Here is a 25,168-nt window from a genome sequence, read left to right on the forward strand (position 1 = left end):
CAAGGCAATAAAGATAACAAGCACAAGCATATCACCAAAGCACATTAGATGCAAATACCCAAAATTTGATGATTAACAAGTAATCATTTACGATACATAGCCCAGTGGCGTAGCCAGCATTCTTTTGTTAAGGGGGCAAGATTTTTCTTAAGGGGGGCAACCATGGTTGATGGTAGAAAGAAATATAGTGTATTAATGGGCACCTCGGCTGCACAAATACACATCCAATGGTTCAGTGGAACATGACACACTATCACTTAATTTACCTCTATTGCAGAGACAATCGTCGTGTTTTCTTGGATACAATGAATAAATTAGGCACTCTAGTTCACTACATGCCCAGATTTCCACAAAAACAAGTTTCACTATAGGCCTATTTAGGTATGGTCTCAAAGACGGGCCACCTCATTAGCTGCCTTCTTAGGAATGTTAAGCGCCACTATCGTTGGTATTTGGCTAAAAATAGGTAACACTTACTACCCTCGTGCACCAACTTCCCGACCCCCTTTATTTACTGATCGGTGTAACGGTACAACGATGGTGATGAAGACGACGTTGACATCGGTAAATGATGCTTATGATGTTTCTCTATTTGTAGATGGCGACCTCAATTTGAAGATATCCCACCGTCAGTGTATCATATTTCATATGTCTATTACTCATTGGTCGCTTGTGTCGTGACTTGGTTGGTGGCTCTTCTAGTCACTGTGTTTACTCAGAGTTTTCAAGATTTCTATGGCAAAGTCTCCTGGCTCGACGAGGAAAGAAAAACTAACCAGGATTTGTTCCTCCATGTCGACGATCTCTTCATGCGCAAAAGAAAGTCGGAAGGAGAGGATCAAGACGAAAACGAAAATGAAGACCACACAGAAAATTATGCCGAACTACAAACCACTGAGCCTAACATGTAGTGTATTGTGACACGGTGGATTTAATTTATATTAAATTTTATCTGGTTATCTTTTTAAGCCAAACGAGAAACCTGGTATAGTTTAATATGGAATACAACGTGACTTTATCATGTCGCAGTAGTTAGTTATTCGCGTATGTTATGCATGGTTGCTAAGATTATAGTTGCTTACAGAATTGGGTTATATAATATAGCCTACTGTAGTGTAGTGTAGTATTCTATTCGATTTGCATTTAAGATATCTGTAATCCATTTTAATTGAAATTAATTATTCAGAGATATCTGTAATTAGCTAAAGATTATTTGAGACTATCTTTAATTATATAATAAATCCATACTTCCTGTTAAGATAATAAGATAAAGTGGAGTTGTTAAGATACGATGTCGTTGAAACTGATTAATAATAATAGTAATAATAATAATAAAATTGATAACGACACTGAAGGAATGTGTTCGTACCGCGCACACCGCAAGCGCCATGGCGCCTAGCCATAATCGGGTGGGTCCAGGGCCCACCTTAGGGCCGCTGATGGGTCCAGTGGCGAAGCCCCCGGCGGGACCCAGTTGCCGACTTACGTGTACGTGGTACATGTTTAGTTTTATAGCCATAATATCACGTTTCATGAAAAATGAATGGACGAGGGGTTTGCTTAACAATTTCAGTACTATGGGGTGTCAGGGACGGTGGAGAGGAGGGGGTGCCCACTTCCTGTTTAAACGTACCGAAGTATTGCTTATTTATGCATTTATGCAGGTTCGGTGAAGTTAAATATTGCTTGGGGTATAAATTCCCACCAAAAATATTAATTTCCTTCTTTCCCAAATTAGTGAAGGGAATTAAGGGGGTTTCGGTTATATGTTTCCATCTGTGATAACTGAAATCCCTAGTGGATTAAATGTAGAAGGGGACACCGAACTAATGGTGTACATGTTTAAAGTGTAGTTAAGATCAATATTCCCATAATATTTCTGATTTTAAGGCACAGTTTCCAGCCAGTGGCGCAATCACATCCTACGATCGAGGGGCAAGGGGATGACGTAGAGAGTGGTGATAAATTTTCAAGTCTGTATAGTTTTCCATAGTAGCTTAAAATAACAGTACACTTTATCTCGAGACTACAAGGGGAATATGTAGTGGAAGGCGAATTTTCAGTGGAGGTACATTGGGAAGGGTAGGGGAGGGGTGTGGTGAGTTGAAAATGACCTCAAATTAAAGTCATTGCTTCACTAGATCTTGACAATGTACAAAACATGGCTAAGGTCGTATTTCATTCTGCCCCCTATGAACCCGAACGGGGTGGAAAGGAAAGCATATGGATACATAGCCTTTTTAAGTTAGGGGAAATATTGTAGAAATTCCACAGATACTTGGCATAGAAAACGAAACCTGTATGCTGCTTGGAAAATCAATTGAACAGTCATGCCGATTAACCAGAACTGTTACGATGACATCACCACTCAAGAATTAAAATGAAACAATTTTTACTCTAAAGAAATTCATTTTAAGTCAGCAATTTTATACAAGAACTTTTCAATAGGTTAAAAAAATATTTCAGGCTCGTGGTTAGGAGCTGGTTTGAAAAGGGAAGGGTTCCATGGAAACTATCACATTGTCATTGCATTCTTATAACGGCACAGTGAATATTATCCTCGATCGCCCAGAACCCTCCAACTACGAACGTGGTCCAATGAGTTAATTCAGCTAAACCAGCTAAATGACGGAAATATATGTCATGACCATGAAATAATAAGCTGTTAAAACGACCAATCGATTCCTGGCTGTATACGTAAGAGAAACATTTTTATATTAGTTTCTATTGGGTGGAAACCCGAGATAATTGAGTTGACTTCCATGTGGGTGTAAGCACACCCTCACCTGGCGTCTTCTGTTCACTAAAAAAGAACATACTTGCAGTGGCGTAGTAAGAATTAATTCTAAATCTCAGGGGAGGTGAGAGGAATCTTGGAACATAACCACATTGACTTTAAGGTGAAGTGTGTGCCCCCACTTTCTCCCGGCAATGCTAAAGGATCAGTATAGTAAAGTGGTCATAATTTGACCATTCGAGGAAATTCTTACTTTTTGTGGATAAAGAAAGAGCGCCACAACTTTGATTTTTATCCTATGGATAACGGTTTCGCTAATTCGGCAACTTTACAACTGTAGTTTGAGAAGTCAGGATTTCTGTTCCCTTGCTGTCGTACCACAATAAATAAACTGCAGTGACTATACGCACTAAATTATTCGTCCAAGGTTGCAAGATCATAAATTGGATAGATGTTTTCAACTGACATACCATATACCCACCATCTGAAATATAGCTGATTGCTACGACGATCGTGGTTGCTACATGGTTGCTATGGTAATCGTGGTGGTCGATCGTGTTCAATCGACGATTGCTACGACGATCGTGGTACTTATATAATTTTATCCATCATGACAGTTTAGATTTTGAGCTTGAATAGGTTAAAATTTAACAAAGTACTTTCAAACTCACTTGCAGGCTCTCTTTGCAGAATCTTACCCGTTTCACCAAACAAATTCTAAAATATCCCAATTTACCTTCAAAACTCCTGATTTTTACACCACTTATACCAGTAATTTCACCCCTCTTCAACATCCAACGGCTTGCACTTATAACTGCAAAGATACCAAGAAAGTCAAGTTAGTATAACTTGTTGGGTGTCAAAAGCCGATGAAATGTTATTAAAATAACCAGCAGTGTTGGCCTCCGTGTATGTATATATTCTCCGTGAATCGTTGTCCAACAGCAGAATTCGTTAACTAATTACACGTTAATCGTTACCTTCAAATATGCAATGAATCATTATCAAGACTATGTAACAATACAAAAGAAATAATAAAGCAATTGCACTGAGTTGTAACAGGGAACTGGGCTCAGTGACCTCCAATATTTATATTAGATCCTCCTGCAAGCAGGAACTCGCGAAGAAGCCTCATTGGCTTATCAAAGCCGCAAGCTGACCGAAGTCAGTCTCTTACATTCATATTTAACGTCCATGATTATGAATTGTTAATTGTCAACAACTCTGTAACTGGACGACATGCATTAATCTGGGAGTGACTCGAACCGGGACCTTATTTTAAACTGTGTATTTAAATTTCTTTCATGTGGAATACTCAAACGTGCATGTTTTTTATTTTTCATATTCATTTATATTGTATTTAATTCTGCATTTTTACTACATATTTTGTGTCATATTTTTATATTTCTTTTTTGCTGTTACATAGCGTTTTAGAGCACTTTTGTGGATTTTACGCTTTACAAAATAAATTATTATTATTATTATGATTATGATTGAAAGGCACCGGCGTTAACCACCGAGCTAACACTGAGCTAACACTCCACTGAGTGTTAATATAACAAAGAGATCATCCACGTTGTTGAAAACGTAAATTTAGCTACTTGCCCTATTTTCCTTATAGTTGCACATTTTCGTCTAATTTTCATCATCATTGGTATAACTTTGTTGGATTCTCTTTTCAAAGTCTCTTTTCAGACATGTTAACCTTATATGTAAGCAATCATGATTTCTGCATAATCGGCATCCGAAACCTTTTGCTCATGTCTTCTGCTTGGTTGAACAGGGACGTCTTATTAACACATCTCTGCGTTGATCTATGTAGCTATATATGGGCCTACAACTCTTTAACTTAACACTTGTTCATGGGCACAAACAGAATCAGAGAAATATTTCATTGTTTTATTTTTTTCTATCATCACTTTGCATAGACCTATACTGTCTAACGAGCTGGTGTAGCGCGTCGCCGGATTGTGGCAAATTTTGCGCAAAAATGCCACCATTAAATCGAAACCGATTGTTACAGTTGACTAAACATAATAACAATCAGTAAAGAGAAAGAAGCCGCTATTGGAAACAATTAGTGTAAGCATAAATAATTAAATTGTCCTTTTTTATTGTCATGTGTGCAATATATAAGAATAGCGCCTGTACCATCCATAGGCCTATTCGCAAAGTGAGTCACATAACAATTTTTAAAATACACCGTATTTCGCTGAACTTGGAGTGCGTGAGTATATTCAAAATTCATCTATACAGTAAACTAAATCACTTATCTTCAAGGGGCAAAATAGTAAGGCTTAAACTGAGCTTTACCCTTAGGGTTTTTACAGTTAACATTGTAGAGGATTGTTATGACCTACAGGGTTGTACTTTTAACTATAACAATAGATTTACAACGGCTGTTAATAAACAAGTGAATCAAGCTAGACGTGCCGTTTTACAGTCTATTGAATAAATTCTGTAACCTACAGCTATACCATTGGATTTACATAGTTTAGCTGTTTGATCAACTGGTTTCTCCTTGTTCTAATTCTATGGGTACAGTGAAATGTGGGGCTTTGATCATTTTAGTCAAGTTGAAGCTTTTCATATAAAATTCTGTATTTAAGCAACTATTACTAATATCGTTGGTTGCTTTTTCAGTTTGTTTTGTAAAACGACATTATGGCAGGCTCTTCGTTCGACAACTTGTCCACGAAAGATAACCAAAATATTTTGGCTTCGTCTAGTGATCAGAATCTCTCGAGTCTGCATAACCAATATAACCATATATATATATATATATATATATATATATATATATATATATATATATATATATATATATATATATATATAAAATGTGTCACCAAAAAAAAATGTGTCACCAAAAACATATATATATATATATATAGATATATATAAATAAAAACTATGTCACCAAAAAAAAAATATGTCACCAAAAACAGAACTAGTATTGTTCGATACAGGTGACAAACGCCTACAGTGGAATTACGACCTTCCTTACCGGTTTAGAACCTCTGGACATACAATCAGCGTCCATGGCCTAGTTGGTTAGGGTGTCCGCGTACAAAGCGGGAGGCCCGGGTTCGAATCCCTGTGGAGGCTGGAAATTTTTTCACTGTTCTTGATTTTCCGACTCATTACGATTTTCATTTACATATATATATATATACATATATATCTAGGCGACCATAAACCCTTCCGAACTGTGTCAAGTTTACTATTAGCTTAAATTTGTGTTTCTTATTTACCGTTTCCATGGAGAACAAAATACCGTGTAACAGGCAAGCCTTGCATATTTTAAGTTTAATTAAGATGCTTGTTCGTTGCAACAAGCACCTCTATTTGAAACAACCTCTATTTTGGAATATAAATTTTCATCACCTTTCAAATGTTTTCATTAACAGATTAATAGAATTCAGGCTAAACAATATTTCGTCCTTGACCGCATTTTCAAATCTCTTTTTGAGACAACAGGCAAATACTTGGAAAGGGTGTAGCAGAGGCTCACTCCACCCACTTACTTTCTTAAGGATGTTCCTCTTAATTGTAATCCCTTTTGATTTATTCAGAAATCGATTTGGTTTCCAATTCGCTCTCTTATGTCATACAGCATGTTATTTGTGTATGTAACAGACGTCCAGTCTATTGTCAGTTGGCATTCCATTCAATAGAAATTTATCGATAAGTGACAATGGTATCTCTTTATTGTCAAACCCTTTCCAAAGTAAATCAGCTATTTCATACCGTGTACAGTATATAGCAGGACCTGTCTAGATTCTTGGATTACCCAACCGTATCACGATTCTATTGTTAATATCTTATCATCTGGCACCCACGTTTTTTTTTCTCTAGCAAGCTAGTCTTTTCAACCGCGTGGGGAGTTAATATTTGCACCCTTGGTTGATATGATTTCACACTAGTCCGTTCTTAGGAAGCGGAGTACACACATCTTCCGCCGTTTGGGGTCTATTCTTAATGTCGTCAATGGCATTGTACAGTAGCGTAGGCCTATTATGAGTTCTTGTCTTGGTATATTTACAATAAAAAATCATCGTATACAAACACACGGGGTTTTCCGTACGCGAGGAAAACGCGGGTGTGCGGTGCTTTTTTTTTACCTCCGCAGTAAACGGCGGGGATTAGAATGGATAGGACTATATTTTTAACATTCGTCGTCTCGTTACTTGCTTCGGTTGTTACAGTTTATGCTCAAGGTAAGTTTGAAATCTTTTTTGATTCAATTTATAATTGGAACAAAACTATGTCAAGTGTTTAACTTAAGCCTTTTCCGATATGTGTACATAGACTTACATTTTAAGTTAGATTCCGATGTATCCATATATCGACCTTCATGTAAATAATATCTCACAAGGGAGGCCGGCCTTTCACCCATTTCACGATTCGATTTGTTTACCTTTGAAAGCTATAGTGGACAAGCAATTTCGTAAAGTTTTCGTCAACTTTTGAAATTAATGTTGAAAAGTTGAATTAGCTACGACTATTATGAGCCACCCATCCCCTCCCAGTGAAAAGTGTCGTCATTCAAGCTGAAAAGGCTTCGGCGGTTAAGAATCATGATCCTATTAGTTGCACCAGAAATCTGTTAGAGAGTCAATCATAGCCTCCAATTGCTCACCACCCCCCCCCCCCTCGCGGAAAAGTAACCCAAGGAATATAACTCAAATGTGGATCATTGCGCAATGATTGAGAAAGCTGTGTATGATTGAAACGTCAAGTATACATCTGAAACAATAGGCCTACTCTAAAAAGGTTACTTCCTGTTTTAACCGGAGGAGTTTCACAATAGTACCGCAAGACCCTGGGGAGTGAGGGGGGTAGTAGGGTAAGGGTGGTCATTTAGCTGGGGACAAATGATCACTAATTACCGTGGTGTGCTGAAGGACGGGTGGGGGGGGGGTGTTTGCTATGATTAAAGGGTGCGAATTTTGATCCATGTGTTCAATTTTGAGACGGTTAAAGTTGAAGTTTTGTTTTCAAAACGTTTAAAATCCACCACATTGGTTATGCCTTTGCTCCACCTGCCCCTCACGGATTCGGGTGACCTTTTCTTTAATACTGATGACCTTTGAACTAAAATGAACTGTATTGTATGCATGGAGGATGAACGAAAGGAAAATCTTGACGTTCAAAGTTTGCCGTTTGCTGGACATGAAAGAAACTCTGGAAATCGCTGGGTTGAAGTTGGCGGTTTCTAACCAGCCCCCCACCCCCCAACACACACCCACACGACACCACATAGTTAAGCAACGAGTGATCACAAATGACAAGGGTAACAGTGATATTACCATTTTGCGTGGTCAAGAGAGACCAAAACTCTGGTGCCCTTATCCTTAGTCCTTAGGTAATAATAGTAATAATAATAAACAGTTCTTATATAGCGCAACATACAATAAAGTCCCGTCGCGCTGTACAAAAGAGAGTGAAAGATATGTACACATTATACAATGAGAGTATAAAGAAACAATTATAACAATGAAAACAGGTGTCTTCAAAACAGTTTTGAACATCTCCACAGACACGACATTCTTTATGTTGAGCCTGGGAGTTTATTCCAAAGGTAAATATGCCGTTGAGGAAATAGCAGGGGGCGGGGAGGAGTAGGTAGAACAATCATGCTTAAAGAAATATGCTTATTGAAATATTTTAAATATTTAAATATGCCTCAGAGTGCACCGATTGATGAAAAACATGTTAATTTTCTGCAGGGGTCCCCTCCAACGACCCTATTGCCACACCCATCCTTTAATTGTATGTATTTGTATTGTATGTAATTGTATGTATATATATATATATATATATATATATATATATATATATATATATATATATATATATATATATATATATATATATATATATAAATATATATATATATATTCGTCTTTTCACTTCCACGTGTACAACACGTTCAGTCAATAGGCTACTAATGACATTGCAGTCGTCTGGGTTTTGTATAGAAATACATCTCAAAACTCCGGACAATATCAAATCGCCCAGACCAGCCCCTCTTTACGTTACTTAATATAGAGGCCTAGATATCCCATAATTATTGGCAACCGAATTAATAGAAAATGGCCTCAGGACAATTTTAAAGTATAGTGACTGCGGATAAATAGCCATATCTTTTGATTTCTCAAGTTGTCAATTAAACTAGTTTAACAATTTGCTTTTTCTATAGAAAAAAACAGGTTCGTTCTCTGGTTACCCCAAGTGAATGACCTCTTGTTGCTTTCTTCAGGTCAGACTATGATAAATATTGGACATGTATTGTTGTATACTCGTTCCTCCCTCTCCTATGGGCCCCGTTGTCCTCAAAACAGGTACTATACCATTTCCCCGAGCAGACAGTTGACCTATATGTAAATACTACGACAATATTGTGTAACACAATAGCGTCTGGTTACCCGTACGGGGTGCCCCTCCAAAGACCCTTTCATGGGGCCCAGACGATCTCTGGATGGACTAGAATAAGTTCAAGTGTAAAATAATATATCAGTACACGTGAGAGTTAATGAACCGTTCAAATTTTAAAAGGTATGAAATATATGTAGGTTGCTACAATTGTCAAAAAGAATTTAATTGGGGTTCTATTAATTCAAACTAGTCCTAGACGTCGTGGAGTTTAATTTAAACGAACAATGAACGATCTAACAATGATAAATTTCTGAGTGCCACTTTTTCACCTTTTTTTAGTATATTATGGAGCGCCAAAGGAAGCTACCATCATGGTTTGTTTTGTAGTTTTGCATCCATACATACTGTTACATGTAAATTACACGGAGCTGCCGTATGTATAGGCAAACGTTAGCCCACATGTTAAAGATAGCCTATCATTAAATGAATCCAATGCTATACATCAATAGTTCCCAGCCTGCGTGGGATCCTTTAAACTTTCGTATACTCTTTGACAGGGCGAGTCACAAAGATAACACCGGATTTAATCGGATAAGCCGTAGCAGTGAATAGTTATCTGGTGACTAATGTGGAACTGCCTCCACCTAGCACCGTACATACTACACAAATATTATACAATATGATTTGCGTCAGATGTTTTTTGTGTCGTCAATGTAAGATTAGAGACTTATCGACAAAATAATCAAATCCACTTGTGAATGGAAACATTCGATCCCGGATGTTCGTTTTTTTTTACACGGGTATTAAGAAAATTGGAAAAGTAACAACTCTTTCCGTCACTCACTTCTTAACAAGAAATTGTATTTAGCCACTATGTGAAAGGGTTGGTAAATGCAAAGAGCTTCCATGCATGCGCTCCTGTCACGTCTATCACATGTCTAACAGCAACAACTATGATATCGATGGTCTATATCACTATCTTTCACGGTATTGGATAATGTGGTATTGTGTGCAAGGTTTTGTGTGCAAGGGTCAGTGAAATGGTAGAGAGGGACCGGGTGATAGTTTCCTCCTCTAGAATGTCCTTAATAGCAAATGATAGCTTCTATATCTGATGGTAGCCAAAACGTATCAGAAAAGCCTATGTATATCTTTGTATGGGGACCACTGTCTAGTTTATGTATAGTCTCTTTTCCCTGCTCATTGAGGGTCCCAATGTAGGTAAGTGTCCCCATATGTGGGTCAGTGTCCCCATATGTGGGTCAGTGTTCCCATATGTGGGTCAATGTCCCATATGTGGGTCAGTTTGCCTAAATGTAAACAGTGCTCAATGTCGGTATGGAATTAAACTTGAAAATACAGAACCACCAGGAGGGAAGTCACACTTTTAAAAACTTCTAGGAAATTTTGAGCATGCTAAAATTTGGGTTCGCTACGGATGAACTTTAAGGAACTTACAATACTATTTCCAAGTTGATTCTAACAGATTCGTGCAACTATAGCAAGTTTTAAAAGAGGTTTCGTTATGGAGCATGTAGTATATGCATACATCATAGCATATACTTGTAAATCCTTTGTGTGGCTCCGGTGGGGGGGGGGGAGTGGAGTCGTCGTACCCTCTGAGCAGGCCACTCTTTCCCCTATCAGAGCTACCCTCATCTGTACAGCAACTTGTCAAGTTGTTGGTTTTCCATCAATTCCTCGCTACGGGTCTGCTTTAGCACGCACATATAACATAACAAGGTACGCCTAACCTTCGTTTTAAATTTGTCTTAAGTGGCTGGTGGTAACACAATCTGTTGACCTGGTTCTGGTCTTGTGGTGTATTAAACACCCGACTTCAGTGGTTTTATCGCTTGCAGAGAATTGGAGCCAAATAAAACAAAATGTTCACTTTCTTATTAAAGTCGAAGAACCACTGGCCCATGTGTATAATAGGCTTACAAAATTACTCTCAGGGACAGTGAGTGAACTTCCTCCTCTGTGACACAGTTTTATTTTTTCAAGGAGTTGAAAATCGAAGTTCCGGTGTATTATTGGTATTCTCGCATGTTACGCATGAAAAGTTAACCAAGTAATGACCTGTTAATTAGTGGCAATTAGTTTCATTAATCAAACAATTGCATCTAATCACCACAAACACCACTCGCCAAGGCGGCTGATACAAGATGCATAGCACTTTTACGAGTAAAGGTTTCTATATCACAGCAGTTTTCCACCCAGTGATCCATAGCACGGCAGTTCAATTTTATCGGTAAAGATATGAGATTTAGCAAACCAATACATGCTTCTTTTAAGTGGAATTCATATAAAATTGATGTCCTTTCTACTGTATATATATCTATATATATATATATGTATACAGTATTTTTGAACACAAAATACATATTGTTACCCATGACGTCACGACAAATGTTTAAAATTCTGTCCCACGGATAATACCAATTGCCTACAAAATTCATAATTTTGATCTAGCAAATGGGAACTTGCATTCTACTAAACAAATAATTGCTAAACCGTTTTACGTTGTATCTGATTCAAGAGTTTTGTTAAGTCATAGGAAGGTCCTTTCGACGTTGCTGATACTAAATTCTGTACATTTAAGCCTAAAGGCACGATCGAAATTCAAAAACAAAAATCTTCGTCAACACTGAGCTAGAAAATGAACGGCTTTGTATGTATATACTGTAACTTCGATATGAAAAATGTTTTTCAAAACTTCAGTGTCACATAACAAAGTTATTAATGAGATTAATATTACTACAGAGAACTCCAGTTATCGCTTCCAGTCCGGTTGGGACATATACTGTATTAATTTAAATACTGTATTAATTAATATATATATATATATATATAAATGAAAATCGTAATGAGTTGGAAAATCAAGAACAGTGAAAAAACTTTCAGCCTCCACCGGGATTCGAACCACGGGCCTTCCGCCCCTAACCACTAGGCTATGGACGCTGATTGTATGTCCAGAGGTTCGAAACCGATAAGGAAGGTCGTAATTCCACTGTAGGCGTTTGTCACCTGTATCGAACAATACTAGTTCTGTTTTTGGTGACATATTTTGCCTTACTCTAGAGATCAAACATGATGCTAACCAACTCGAAATCATTTGTGATTCCTAAAGCCGGATCTCGAAATAGATACTTTAAACAGATATATATATATATATATATACATATATATATATATATATATATATATATATATATATATATATATATATATATATGCGGGGGGTATGACATTAAAAGCCCACTATAGGTTTTGTTTCTTTCGGTAAGAAATAGGTTGACAATTGACTCACAATGCTTAAAATACCGTTTATGACAATATCATCCATTATATTAACTAGCTTGCATGTTTCATTTCAAATACTAAGAAATTTCCAAGTTTGGTTTCAATTTTGAATTCTGTTTAGTCCTTTATCGACATTTTGTAAGAAAAGGTTGACAATTGACTCTCAATGCTTCAAAATACCGTTGATGACAGTATAATCCATTATCTTAACTAGCTGGCATGTTTCATTTCAAATACTAAGAAATTTCCAAGTTTGGTTTCAATTTTGAATTCTGTTTAGTCCTTCTCGACATTTTGTAAGCAAATGTTGACAATTGACTCACAATGCTTCAAAATACCGTTGATGACAATATAATCAATTATCTTAATTAGCTGCCATGTTTCATTTCAAATACTAACAAATTTTTCCAAGTTTGGATTCTGATTTTGACTTCTGTTTGGATTTCGATTCTGTGAATATATTGCACTAGAAAAGTGAAGTCGATATGCACTAAAATGACTTTACTTTTCGATAAGGACTAAACGTAAAGTAACATGTCGATAAGGACTAAACGTAAAGTAACATGTCGATAAGGACTAGACGTGAAGTGCTCCTCGATAATAAAACACTGCATGGGGTTCAATGAAGCCTCCACATAATATTAAAGTATGCATGATGTGTAACTTCGTTGAGCAATAAAGTCATATTATGTTTATATTGTGTTCTAAGACACATGTACATGACACATATAGGGACATGTACAAAATGCCGAAGACCTTGTTTGTACATTAAGTGGACCAATACATGGATCGAACGACTTTAAAATGCGAGTATTGGCGTTCAGTGCTTCAATACAAATCCGCTTAAAGGAGATTTGGAACATTAAAAGGTGTATCAACAATTAAAGACATTTCTCAGCACGGCGTGAGATTGATCTCCGTGCACAATGTGCCGACTATTTTGGACATTTTCTCGAACTCTCATACCAATTCCTTATCTTTTGGTCATGCTTTGTTACCTAGGAACTTATTCTCCAGGATTATCGCTTTCCTTTTTGTGACTGTCTTGTCTGCATGAAAACGACCAGCGATCCGAGTAGAATGGGAGGAGGAGGTGGGGTCTAGAACATATTGAAAGCTATTCATATATATTTTAGCATCAGACTGCAGGCGCGAAGCGATGAATTTGCCAAGGGAGGGGCGAACCTGTAGGCAAACTATTAGAGCCGTAGGTTCGGCACTGGAAACTATTTAAGCGTAGCACCACCATGTGTTGGTGCGAATCGTACAAGAAAATTTTGGCCGAAAATGCCTTCCATACCGCTGGAACTGTCACTAATTCCCAGGTCTTGTAAATTGCATCTAAGCATTTTCTATTTTGAAATACTAGCGATATCATACAAACATACAAAAAAATGCGGTCGCCCCTTCCCCCCCCCCCTTCGCTACGTGCCTGGTATCAGACAACTTGGCACTCATATATGCACGACATAACGATTAAAGATGCCACATGACTCTTTTGTTATATGAGGAAGTAGAAACACAGCAAGTGGTGTGTGATATGTTCATGACACGTGTTGTTCAAAATAAAATTTACTTTCACATCTTCTTGTTAGGGGCCAACTTCTCCTTGAAAGGTGAAAACGTTTGTATGTTTATTTAGCTGACAATGCATCTCATCGTTCAAGGCGTCAATGTGTATCTGTATTTCTTCATGAGCAAATTCCTATGTTGTTATATGTGGATAATAAATGAGTATCCGTTATCATAAAGCAAAGCGGTTTGTTCATGTCAATTTCGACGATCTCGTATCTTTTGATGTTGCCAGATACATAATTACAAATTCCACCACATTCATAAAGATCTGAAACTATTTGCGATAAGTGGTGTGTTCTGTATAGCGTTTAAAAGGCCGTTTCAGACATTTGACAGCGATATTATTGATAAACAATCAACTACCAACATACGACAAACTCACGGTATGAGCCTAGTTATACTCTGTTTGAAGAACCATGAAGTTGTGGCAAATTTTAGTTGCCAAACGCCATGGTTTTGCCGCGCGCAGTGACCAGTTAAACTGGTATTCCAAATATACGTGGGTGTAAAACTGAACAAGTATATAGTCCGATAGCTATATAGGTATAGGCTCTATCTTACGCAACCTCGATCCCCTGGGCGCTTATGTAAGCTTTTGTGATGTGGTGAGTCTCTGACCTTTGGAGAGAACAGGGTCAACGCTCGGGCTTTGTATCCCATGGTCCATGAAAAGGCAGATTGAAATTCCACGGACATTAGTTTTCTGATACTGGAGAAATTCAATGAAGCAATTCCAAATTAAAATCCCCACAACGCTGTATAGCGTAGTTACAGCCTGTATGCGTTGGCTTCATATAGGAAATGATAATACTTACGTATACCTTGTCTGTTATGCAACGAATGCGAGGAAACAGTTTCCTTGGTAAAACTTCATCGGTAGAAATCTGTTCTTTTGATATAGGCCTAGGCCCTATCAAGAAATCAACATCTTTAATAACTGACTGCAGAGGGAATCTCATACCAATCCAATGTCTTTGGTCTTTTCAGAGGTCATCGGTAGTCATTTTAATTGTTAATAGATCATTGTCTGTATCAACTGTTAATGTGTCAAAGTCAAGGTCTTTAGTAAAAGGTCATAAATTCATTTTTTTTTTGCAAAATTTATCAATATTTTAGTAAATATAAAAGCTGGAAAATAGTCTTATGGTGGGTTTGGCCAGCCATATGTCATTGCGACATTCTAACTTGTATAAAGTTACATACTATAAGGATTTGAGTTATTGGGTTGAATTTGTAGTAAATGACTGTGTGTTTGTTGACATTTGGAGTAAGCATTATTTCATTTTTCAGAGGAAAGCCGGGTGTATATAAAACTGGGGCCATGCACATAGTCACAGGGTCTAAATCATTGTTTTGTTGTTTCAGCGTAGCCCCAGTGCATATAGGCCTATTTACTTTGTTCCTCGCTTACCTGTCTCCTCACAACCTTAAAAGAAAAAAAAAACTTACAAGCGCTAACACGCTCCGAACATATAGTATGCGCTTCAGGGGCGTCGGAAGCTATTTGGGATTGGTAAGGCAGATCAGAGTATGGCCATCTATCATAATTATCGGGGGGACGTTTGGTAGGTCAAACTGCGCTACGCGCCACCATGGTTGGCGCGTAGCGTAATGGAGAACATTTTGAAAAAATACCTCCCAGATTGCAGGAAATGGCACTTCCCGAGCTTGAAAACAAGACCCCTGCAATGCCAGAGTAGTCACATTTAGCCTACTTGCTTGTTTCATTTTGGTTCTTTATTTTTTGCCATTTTTTTTCTTAGTCCTTCCTTTTTTTCTCTTTTTTTTTGCGCCGTGAATATTGGTCCGGCGTTCGCCGGACCTGCCGTACCGGCTCCGACGCCCCTGGCTTTATGAATAATGTTTGATGTTCCCACAATTTAAGCAGAGGTGCATTTCGAGGCACCTGATGGTCTGGTCGTGGCGGTGCGCTAGGTGGTTTCTATAGAAAGTTGGAAACTTTTACTGAGCTACGAAAGTGACATAATTCTCATCTCGACATGAAGAGATTTGAGAAGTAACAGGTATAATTATCCCAGCAAACACAAAACGTTAAAGTTTCCAACTTTCTATTGAAACCACCTAGCGCATCGCCACGACCAGACCATCAGGTGCCGCGAAATGCAACTCTGCTTAAAATGTCGGAACATCAAACATTATTCATAAGCATTTTCGGAGCGTGTTAGCGCTTGTAAGTTTTTCTTTTAAGGTTGTGAGGAGACAGGTAAGCTCGTCACTCGTATATTCTCTATATTAATAAATCCTATTTATTTTAATGAGGAGTAATTGTACTAACAATGTTTAGCCATTCACGTCATTCACGCCATTCTCGCCATTCACGCTAATTAGGCTTTATCTATGGTATCGTTCACCCACATGCCCGTTGAACTGTACCTCACCGTCTGCACGTATCCATGGTAATTTAGTGGCGGGTGGCGGGTAAAAAGCATGCAGTGTTCAAAGTGAACAAGTACCAACTTAAAGAATTCTGTATGATTACGGCGATGATGAATCATTCATATATATAAAGAGCTGCCGTATGATACGGTTCTGTATTTTGGAGACGCCCCAAAATACGAACGGGATAATGATAATAGTCGGTTATACCGTATAGTAACATAATACGTGTAGTCACTCAACTAAACGGCTTAACTATTTCTACAATGCCGGTGGTTGGCCAATCGGCCGACTTGAGAAGCTTACATCAAAGGCATACTCATCTAGCAGTTGGGTACACTTGGCAACGCATTGATTGTATATAATGGAAGTATTTATGTTCCTTACAACTTTCATATAATAGCCTCGAGAAAGATTGATGTCATGGGTCAGCTTAATTTCCCAGCCACAGTCCCTATACTGTTCACTTATATAGTACGGTATATATTATTGTTACCCGCAGTATATTATTTCTGCTACCTAGGCCGTAGGAGATCTAAACTATACAACTTTTTTATGCCACTATTTTTATGTTCCTAATGGTTTTAATTGTTGGCAATACAGAAAACGGTACAGTGCATTAAAGGCGAAGGCCTCTTTACTTTCTACTTTTTGGGCCAAAAAAAGAAGAAGTAGAAAAAAAAATTGCACATGAAGGATAAAATGTTTTAAAAACCATGTTAGGCTAAGGGACTCGGTCATTATGGGCAACGTGTGTACAATGTGTCAGATGGTGTGTACTGCAATTCTTATTTCCATTGTGAAAACGGAAGCAATCCTATTGTAGTTTATGAAAGACAGTATTGTATAGTTTTACAATATCTTAATAGTTTCTTCTCTTTAATTCTCTTTAATTTGTACAAAAGAAGCCAAGTAGGGAAGTGACCATATTTGCTATAATTTGTTTCTACGATTGCTTTCTTTCTTATGGAATTGCGCTATTTCTTTCGTATATTTATATAACTCCTCTTAGTCTAAGTTGACACACTGTCATTAATTATAGGACTGAGGGCTCACCACTCACTCGTCAAACTGAGGGCGCACTTGCTTTGTGAGCAATAGGGTCTCTAGTGAGCAAACATTGGTACGGTTGTATGCCTTTTCAGGGGCGGATACACGTGTGGGGTGTGGGGGGGGTGGGGGAATCTGGGCTACGGGCCCGTAACCTTTTGTGTGAGCTTGATTTTACCTGTCCCGCTTTGGGGCATCCCTTTACCCAATGTTTTGTTATGAACTCGAGTCGGTACTGATAGCAATTTCTGAATTTACCGATGCTTGTAGCCTGGAAAGTCCTGGATCCGATCCGCCTCGCTTTTTCTGTAATCTTCGGTTCTCATTCAGGGTTTGAATTCATATTTGCTTTGCCTCCCATAAGTTAACCCTATTTCGTACCGTCTTCATTGTCTTGCATGCATGGTTGAACTTGGTTATGTGATTTTCACACAGACACAGGAATAGTCGCTCCTTCCTTTCCTTTTACTTAGAATGGAAATATTATTCGCTTGGTGGAATTTTCAAGCTGCTTTTGAATGCATCGGAAGTGTTTTCAAACTCATGTGATTAGAGACTATAAAAGCCAGCCAATGAGTTGCTTCAACAACGGTTGGACAATGTCGTATTTTCACAACCATTATAATACCTATAGCCCAGAAGTAAATTGCAGAACGCCCAAAGGTTATTTTTGCCTCATCAAGTAGAAATTCCATTGTCGTCCTTGTCAAGTCTCTATAGGCTTTTCATTTTGGATGGCGAAGCTTCATGAAAGCGTCAGAAATTTTACCCCGAGCAGGATATCAACTTGAGTTTCGATACCTTTTACATGATAGAATTCATTTTATATTATTCAAACACGGAAGTCTACATCATTATTCAGTTATCCTCAATAAAAATTAATTTCCATTTGGGTGAGGTACCATGTTTTACATTGTGACATGAACATATTCGATCCTAATTTTTCACAAACGACCGTTTAGTAATTTGACTATAGGCTATATATGATGACGGGTCGGCCCATGAGCACGAGTTTCAGCCCAACAGATCAGCCAATGAACACTAACAGCCCACTGAACGCTTATAAGTAGGCCACAACCAAGTGAAATCCTTTAGAAAACGAAGTGCTTTCACCCTAATGCTTGCTTGGCTTGCATCCAGGGTCACGGTGTGATCGATGATGGAAAACAGCAATTCTAAGTTACTGCGGCCGGAGGGATGGGGGGGGGGGGAGGGAGGGATCTTCTCGACTTTATTACCTGATACTTATTTGGCCGGTATAATATATAGGCCTAGTTGAAAAGTTTTGTTGAACATTGCAAAATATTAGCCTTCTTTTTGCAGTCAACTCGCAAACAATGAATACTAATTCAGGGACCAATTTATTGTTTCAAGCTCTACGCATGCGTTATTGAAGACCAGCGTTCGTCAAATTAAGCAAAGATAGAAACTTTTTCAAATGAGTACAGAGTTCCTTTCAAGGTACCTCAGGAATTCTAACAATTTCGGTTTTATCACAATTTCTTCGATTTTTTACCAGTCGGGCATAATGTGGTCTGGCTCAGTGGCTGGGCAATGTTTTTGCCAGAGACTATATGAATTTGGTCCCGGTAAACATTCGGAAACCGGGCAACAAACAAATATAGCTAAGTTACTGTGTCGTCTGCAAACGATGGGATAGCGAATATTATGAAACTTATTAGGTCGGTTGCTTGGTAATACCGTACTTGTTGGTTTGGCTGCCGACAGAAAGAAGGTTGTTGCTAATTTTTTCGAGTAAATGGGAGAACATGAAGACATAAGAAAATTGCAGGAAATGTAACAGTCGTCAAATTGCCATGTGTGGAAGTCCTGTCATGCATGTGGTATAAAACAAATTACTGTAAATCTGCACTAAGCTACAGTAGCCTAATTTCAAGCCTAACGTTAGGCCTAGACTAAACTGCACGCAGCCTACGCCTACAAAGTATAACATTCGGACTAACCTAAGATACCATTACTAAACTGTAAACAAGAGGATGTAGGCCTAGTATGGTTATGCAATCGCTATATATAGGCTAGACCTAGCCTAGTAATAACAAATATAACTTACTGATTTTGGTAGGCTGTATAACTATTACCAAGGCTTAGGTAAAGCTAAAGGCCAGCGGATGCTGTATGTGGGTTCTGAAGTCAGCTAAAAATTCTCAGTATTGTCTATCTTGGTCAATTTTCCCAGTTGTCCTCCGCATCTCGCCGCTCCTGACTTGGATAAGCATTGACATCGTCAATTCACGTTTAAACCTTTATATGAAGAAGATGAATTAAGTTACACGATCAGTTAGTTATAATTCAAATAATCTACATTGCTGATCAAAATTTCGCGATATAGAGTCCTCATGGTCATGGAGTCATGGCGACAAAACCAGAGGGACCCTCAACCGCGCAGATATCCGTGAAATTTGGCCATGGCCGCGCATGGAGCGAAAAATTACTGATCACTTGCCCGCGCAAAATGCAAACTTTCCAGTCTGGGGCCAGCCTGCACTTAATCTTCTTGGGGTCTTTTAATATTAGGAAGCTTTTCTGAAAGTGTGAGCCTGCTTTATTCCAAAATGAAGCGGGATAAATCCCTCGCCTACCACAATCGGGGTGGTAGGTAGCCACTGAACTGACATCAAAATGGAAAAGACATGCAGAGTCAGGACACTTTTTTGCACTCTGGAGTCTGGGTCTATACTGTTGTCTAGGCTATATTAATGAACTGAAAGCGTACTCATTATCCCATACTTTTCCACCCCACTATTGTAAAGCCTGGCATATTATATCAGACCCTGTGATTGACCCTTGGCTGTATCCAGCTGCATGACCTCCCATTCTCATCAACCTGGACACATCAATTACTCTAGATGATGACATGATAAGATGACATGGGTTGCTAGTCATGAACCATCTTCATATCTTTGGGGAAACCATGCAGGTTTATGATGATAATAATAATGATGAATGTAGCCTATGCTACACTGAAAATGAAACTAGAAATGATCAATATTTATGATTTATGTGTATACATACATATGCATTTATATACAAAGGTCAACTACAGTACACAATTAAAAAAGTATTAACAATGTATAGCTGTAGTAATGATCATGTAAATATTGAGTGTTTACAGTTTTGCTTCAATGCACTTATTAGAAATGCTTGACATACATGCATTCCGTGAAGGTTAATGCCAGGTGGAGGACAGTGCACTAATTTGCTGGACTGTACCGCATAACTCAAGTACTGGAAGCAGTGGGGTGTAGACTGGAACTTTGGAAGGGATCTACCAGTGTTGGCATCTTGGGTCAGGGACTTGGACTACAGTGGTATAATTTTGTGACTTGTCACTTTCCTTTGACTTACATTCAAAGACTTGATTCTTGCCCAATGACAATGAGAGCTATTCTCAAGTTGTGTAAGACAAAGCTCTTGTAGATCTATCACATATAGCAGCAGGCTTGAACAATCCAATCAAAGGAGGTTGTGAATAACCTTGACTCAACTTAATGGACGAATCAGGACTTTTCATAGCCAGTCAACAATGAAACCAGTTGGGGACCAGAGCAATGACCAATGAGAGTTCAACAAGTTACCCCAAATTCATAATCTGTTGGGATTATCTATTTCTTTCTTAATTGATCGCATATTATTTTGGCCTTTTATCTTCTCAGATCCATGCAGACCAGATCCCTGCACCAACAATGGGGCTTGCTTCCAAGATCCATTGAATGAAGAATTTGGTTACATTTGTGTTTGCCCTCCAGGATTTCTTGGTCAGAACTGTGAGGCAGGTTTGTAAGCATGGCACGGCAAGCATTAAGCCACTGCACTTTTCTTGCACATTCACATTATATGTCCATGTAGTAAGTCCATAAGTTTCTTTCGGTCCTCGGTGAAGCAATGATTATGTAACGATTTCTAGAAGTAAACCTGCTTACAAAAACAACAGCTCGATCAGGTCAGTCCCAAAATAGTTGTTACATTTGTTTTGAAAGTTTGCTTAAATACCTTTTTTATCTTTGTTCAATGGCATTTTTCTCTGGGCTGTTTTGGTATTCTCAAGGGGAGGGAGGGGACTGGGGGAAGGGGCAAGAGGGGCGAAGAATGGCAAATCATGGGGTTCATAGCTTGACTGGCACTAGTAAAGCTATTATATCCATATGATTAGGAAGTGTTTCTTCTTGTTTTAATCACTTTATCATGGTCTTCACATCTTCTGATTTTTTTCACAAAGTTGTTTCAAAGATAACCGTTAGTGAGGATTTTTATGGGAAATTTTGTTTGGAAATGTAGAAAATTATCTAAGACCAATACCTTTCTTACCTTTTACATACACATTGGCTATTTCAATTGTGTATGTTCACATTAAGATAGTATGCAGTTATGTGTGACTCCCTCCTAAAAGTTAAGAAACACAACTGGAGAGAGAGAGAAGAGAAAACAAGGACTACGAAACAATATCAACAAAAGACATTTTAATTGTGAATAGAAATATTTAACAGCTTTTCATACATTATTGCAAAATCAGACATTTTTTTCTTATCTTTTCATACATTTGTTTGTTTGTTTATTCACCAGAGATCGATGAATGTGACTCCAACCCTTGTAGAAATGGCGGAACATGTACCGACGATTTTCTAAAATTCACTTGTGAATGTCCCCCTGGCTTCAGTGGTGTTACATGTGAACTTGGTAACTTTGTTAACTTTTATTAAATATCTTCTTTACGAATGCCTAACCCATCAAAGATCTGAATGTGAATTTCAGGTTGCGTTCACTCCAGTCTGGATGAGAAAAAGCCTTCGCAGATGCATATATGCAGTTAAAAAAGTTGACAAATTTGAGGAAACTTGTGCACAGAAGACATATATGCCTACAAAAGGAAGGCATCTCACTCATTTTATCAGGTTCCAGATGGATTTTAGTCAAAACATGCGATAGATTTTACGATTTATCACTACGGCACTAAAAAACAAGATGGAAATTTAAAAACTGGAGAAAAAACTGATAAAGTCCAGTAATACTGTAATCTTGAGCAGTTAACTTAACTTTTATATTGCAAAGAGTCACAACTGTGAATGCATATGTACAGTATCCCCTTCCTCTTTACTTGTGGAATTCTAAACTTCTAATGGTTATTGTTCTTGACTTTTGAGGTAATCCATTTAATACACTTCTCCAGCTTTTCTTCACAACGAGCTGATTGATTTCCACACATTTCAATCTGCATATATTTTCACCAAACAACTGTTGTTTGTATTCAGTGTGTAAGAGTTTGGAAGAACCTGAAACTTTGGAATAAAATGCTGTCAACGTAGGGATCAAATAGCATGGAAAAGTTCTTGCAATCGACACATTAGCCCAAAGTGCACCGCGCTCAAGTTAAGAAAAGACAGTCTAGCTTATTCGTTTACTTTCTGGCTATCTCTCCTATCTTACTTACCTGAAATGAACAGATTTTCATACATTTTTCTGATCACCAAATAAATTTATTATCCTACTGTTAATGTATTAGGTGACATGGGATAGCAGAACGTTATGATCAGCTGTTTTTGGCACAGTGGAAGCTGTGGTAGTCAACTTCAGTACACTGAATAATTTAACTGAATGAAGTACCCTGCCCCTCCCCCTCCACCTCCCACACCAAAAAACAAATAAAGTTTGGCACCTCATTTCCTAAGGATTTTTTTATCACTGAAATAGTTTGAGAATGTTAACATTCAGATTTTTGGAGAACAGGAACCCCATTGTTTTAAAAGGTTCAAAATTAATTGAAACTGTTGATTTCACATAATAAAACTTTTTGTTGTTGCTGTTGTTTCCATGAAGAGAATGATCCGTGTGTTCCTAATCCTTGTTTGAATGGTGGGACTTGCCTTCCCGAAGGCCTTACGTACACCTGTCAGTGCCCTGAAGACTATGAGGGTGTAAACTGTGAAAATTGTGAGTATTAATTATGTAGATTTGATATCATTCTCTTGAAATTGCTTAACCCTACAGCTATAATTTTCCCAGAAATGAATCGATAATCCACAAATTGCATTTGATGAAGTTTGTAATAGTTCTTGACATTGCACTGGAAAATGGTAGTACGAAAGGTATGTTTGAGAAGGGTTTGACGGTGGTGTGTGGGGGGGGGGGGTGCGGCGGGTTAGTGGATGAGTGGTTCAGAGAGGCCATGTTTTGAACTAGATTAGTTAATTTGCATACGAAATTACGCCGACATTAAATTGCAACATATTTTGGTTATAGCACCAACATGTATGTGTACATTTAAGCTTGTAGGAGTTTTTATTTGTATATATTGTTTTTAAAGAAACTCTCCTTTCACTCTCCCACCTGTCACCCCATGCAGACCTCCTTGACCTCACATTGGCTAATCATATAGTTTTGGACCCTCTTGAATCTTTCATTGGGTAGATAAATATGACTGCTTTGTATTTAAATCAATATAAACAATATATATATGTTTTAAGCACTATAAGAACTTCTGCCAAATTCAACCACCATTTTCAAAGTATATTAACAATCAGGGGGTGTTGAGGTCAAGCCAGTTTATTCCTTACTCTATGTCCCATATGTACCCGGCCACCATAATTGACCAATCACTGGGGCTGTACCACCTGATCTGCACTTGTCAGGCCTGATAAATTGAGAAAAACAAGGAAAAAAAAAATATATATAATAAATTTTAATACAAAATTATAAAATAATTTACATTATTAAATTATTATTATTATTATTATTATTATGATGAAAATTATTATTATATATTAAATATTAAATATCATTTAATTATTATATTATTAAAAAAATAAATTATTAAATAATGTGTCTGCAAATTACCTGGGGAAAAAAGTCCTTTTATTATGAATCCGTCCTTCACGTTAAGTCTACAAACATCAAACCTGATCCTGCTTGGTCTGATCTTTGTGCTGTGTAAAGTGAAGTAGAGTCATTCAGATGTTTTTGTAAGAAGAATATAATATACTGCGGTTGCAAGAAACATGTCGTTAAGTCTCTTATTTTCAAGTGAATACTTTCATTGATGTTTGCATAGCCACTAGACAATAGATGCCTGGGTACAAGACAAGGTCATAAATGTCAACTTACAAGGTTCCTGCTATAATCCAGTACCCAGTGAATACAAATACAGATCGAGATGGTATTGTGAGAATTGATTTACATTTCATTCATTCTTTCTTTGTAAACAGTGAAACCTTTCTGTGAGCGGCAAGACCCCTGCCTGAACGGTGGAACTTGTCTGGACTTTGGAAGATTTGCGGTGTGCTTGTGTCCTCCCGGATTTTTGCCCCCAATATGCAGGGGTAAGATTATGGGTTTTTTTTCCCCTTTTTTTTATGCCTTGAAAGTGATCACTTTTGCTTGTTACTTCCCAGAAGTGTATTGTTGGATAGTTAGGTAGTCCCAACAAGGTAAAGAAACCTTTTTTTAAAATATCAGTTTCAGGTACTGTATCATTAATAATTTTTGAGAGTCACAAATCAGTAAAAATCTTTTTAAATTTCAAAAGTGAAGCGACTGGGACAAGTTTGACTCAGAGTGAGGAAAACATTGGCAACGTCACAGTGATTCGTTACAATTCCGTTATCAAAGAACAGCATCGAGATGTCACAGTAACTGGAATGCTTCTATAATCGTCATCAGTATGACGGACGAGCATGATCAGAGCATGATCAGAAGATGGATGAATAATGA

At 37.8% G+C, this 25,168-nt stretch overlaps 1 protein-coding gene across 1 annotated transcript in view; it reads left to right on the forward strand.

The window, feature by feature from the left end:
- The first annotated feature begins 6,437 nt into the window (after positions 1–6,437).
- Positions 6,438–25,168, forward strand: part of LOC139980230 (uncharacterized) — a 50,967-nt gene continuing 32,236 nt past the window's right edge. Inside the window, exons 1-5 of the mRNA XM_071991758.1 lie at positions 6,438–6,957; positions 21,121–21,240; positions 22,028–22,141; positions 23,279–23,392; positions 24,664–24,777. Coding sequence (XP_071847859.1) covers positions 6,888–6,957; positions 21,121–21,240; positions 22,028–22,141; positions 23,279–23,392; positions 24,664–24,777 — 532 coding nt within the window. The 5' untranslated portion in view covers positions 6,438–6,887. The remainder of the gene's footprint in view (positions 6,958–21,120; positions 21,241–22,027; positions 22,142–23,278; positions 23,393–24,663; positions 24,778–25,168) is intronic.

The sequence above is a fragment of the Apostichopus japonicus genome, chromosome 2 (assembly GCF_037975245.1).
Source record: "Apostichopus japonicus isolate 1M-3 chromosome 2, ASM3797524v1, whole genome shotgun sequence".
In the NCBI taxonomy this organism is placed as follows: Eukaryota; Metazoa; Echinodermata; class Holothuroidea; order Aspidochirotida; family Stichopodidae; genus Apostichopus; species Apostichopus japonicus.